Source organism: Nematolebias whitei, chromosome 6 (genome assembly GCF_014905685.2).
Source record: "Nematolebias whitei isolate Nwh7 chromosome 6, NemWhi1, whole genome shotgun sequence".
Classification (NCBI taxonomy): domain Eukaryota; kingdom Metazoa; phylum Chordata; class Actinopteri; order Cyprinodontiformes; family Rivulidae; genus Nematolebias; species Nematolebias whitei.
The window spans coordinates 48,807,326-48,809,239 of record NC_056503.1 but is presented as its reverse complement, the minus strand read 5'-3'; the positions used below and the strand labels follow the sequence as shown (position 1 = coordinate 48,809,239).

At 43.9% G+C, this 1,914-nt stretch overlaps 1 protein-coding gene across 1 annotated transcript in view; it reads left to right on the top strand.

The window, feature by feature from the left end:
- Positions 1 to 1,914, top strand: part of rhbdd1 (rhomboid domain containing 1) — a 13,157-nt gene that overhangs the window by 6,913 nt on the left and 4,330 nt on the right. The window contains exons 5-7 of the mRNA XM_037678385.1: positions 959 to 1,047; positions 1,246 to 1,316; positions 1,757 to 1,760. Of these exons, the coding sequence (XP_037534313.1) occupies positions 959 to 1,047; positions 1,246 to 1,316; positions 1,757 to 1,760 (164 nt within the window). The remainder of the gene's footprint in view (positions 1 to 958; positions 1,048 to 1,245; positions 1,317 to 1,756; positions 1,761 to 1,914) is intronic.

The following is a 1,914-nucleotide window of genomic DNA, read 5'->3' as shown; positions in this document are numbered from 1 at the left end:
ATCAGGTCTCTCTTGTAAATGAGTCCTCGAGGCTCAGTGGGACTTACCTGTCTAAATAAAGGTTGAATGAAGCCTTCTGGATCCAAGGTGAAACTGTCCAGATGACCTGACTGAAAAATGTTGGATTGTATACCTGGATTATTGAGCATGGACTTTGTTGTTTTGTTTATACTGTTTAAAAATGGCCTCTGTTTTACACAATATGGTGGGTTGCCAGTTGGGCTTGTTTTCATGGAGCTGGTTGCTTGTTTCCATCGCGAGATCTGGCAACACTGGTTCGTTTCATTGTGGAAGCAACGTTTAATCTTTGCTGAAGCCAAAGAGCGGCAGAATGTCCTGGTCAGGAGCAGATGTTAACGTTGAAGCAGGAGTTTGTTGCGGTCACGTATCTCATCTGATTGTTGGGTCTTCTAAAACCACTGACCTCCTCAGGTACTTAAAAACATAAACTTTCATAACTCTCCTTGTGTCAGTTAGTCCACATTTAATATTTTCCCAGATGTGAAACCAAAACACGTGGCCATGGTTTTTCTTTCGTGCCTTTACTTTAAGACACTTCTTACCCTCGCTTCTCCTCCATGATGCGTTTCTTTGGTTAATTATTTTAAACGCCGCTAATTCACGTGGCATCAATTCAGCAAAGTTCATCTCAGACTGCTGTAGACAAAGGAAGGAAACCTGTCTGACTTAAATCTAATGACTTGCACTTGACCCTGATGACGCAAACATCGAGCTGGATTTCCACATTTAGTCTGCGACGCAGTTCACTGGTCCCTTTGATGCAAATATTAAAAACTAGAAGACACTCAAATAAAAATGAGCCCATTTCCTCTCCGTCTAATCTCCACGTAGCCTCCATCGCTCTGCGCTCAGTGAGAGACAGCTGGGGGTGCTGCTGTGAACCGTAGTGTCCACCAGGTGAGGGTGTTGGTCAGATCTCTGTTCTCTGCTGCTGCAGGACCTCTTTCGTTGGTCACCTGGCAGGAATCCTGGTGGGGCTGCTCTACACATCCGGACCGCTGAAGACCGTCATGAAGATATGCGCAGGTCTTTATTTGCATTTTTGAAAAACAATTTGAAGCTCTTGAAACTCTGTTAAACATCAAACGGTTACTTTTTCTAAAATTAAAAACATTTAGTGTGATTTTTATACGAGTGGGTTCAAACCAAACGAATCTGCTGACAAACGTGTAAACAAGCAACACGTTTGTGCTGAAATATTCTGTTTGTCTGTCTTTTCTCCAGAGTACGCCACCTCCACCAGGAATAACTGGTACCTTGGCTCTTCAGGTCAGTTTTCATCTGCAGTGAGCACGGTGCACGAGCCGTAGGAAACCTCACAGCTGTGACTGAACCAGACGTCAGTTTGGATTCACAGAAGGTTTAACAAGAACAATCTCGTCTTCCTGTGATCTGCAGTGCGTCACTCTGAGGCACTTCTTTAATTTAATGTCATAAACTGGGTCGATGCAAGAATACAGAATATTACGGAGATAAATGAGTCTAAAAAATAGTCGCACAACGTTCCACAAGATTTGTACGTGCACGATAAAACCCACAGACGTACCTCAAGTATCACAAATGCATCAACAGGTTTTCACATGCACGCGTTTCAAAATGCACAACGAGGAGTTTTCTCTGCGTGCAAATTGTCAAATACACGTGCACGAATTACCTGCTGCGCACGGACCAGCTGCCTGTGAATGTGACTTGAGGCTTTCTTACCTCCAGAGTCACAGATGATGCTGCGTTCAAGGCTGGTGAAAAGCTGGGACATCTGAGCCTCACCAGATCTACCGAGTTATTGAAAAGACGTTTGTAACTAAACCAAACTCACAACAACTATATCCACCTGTACAGTCCACAAAGTTAGCATTTCCTTCATGGGGGAGGACCTGCCGGAAAAATATAGTG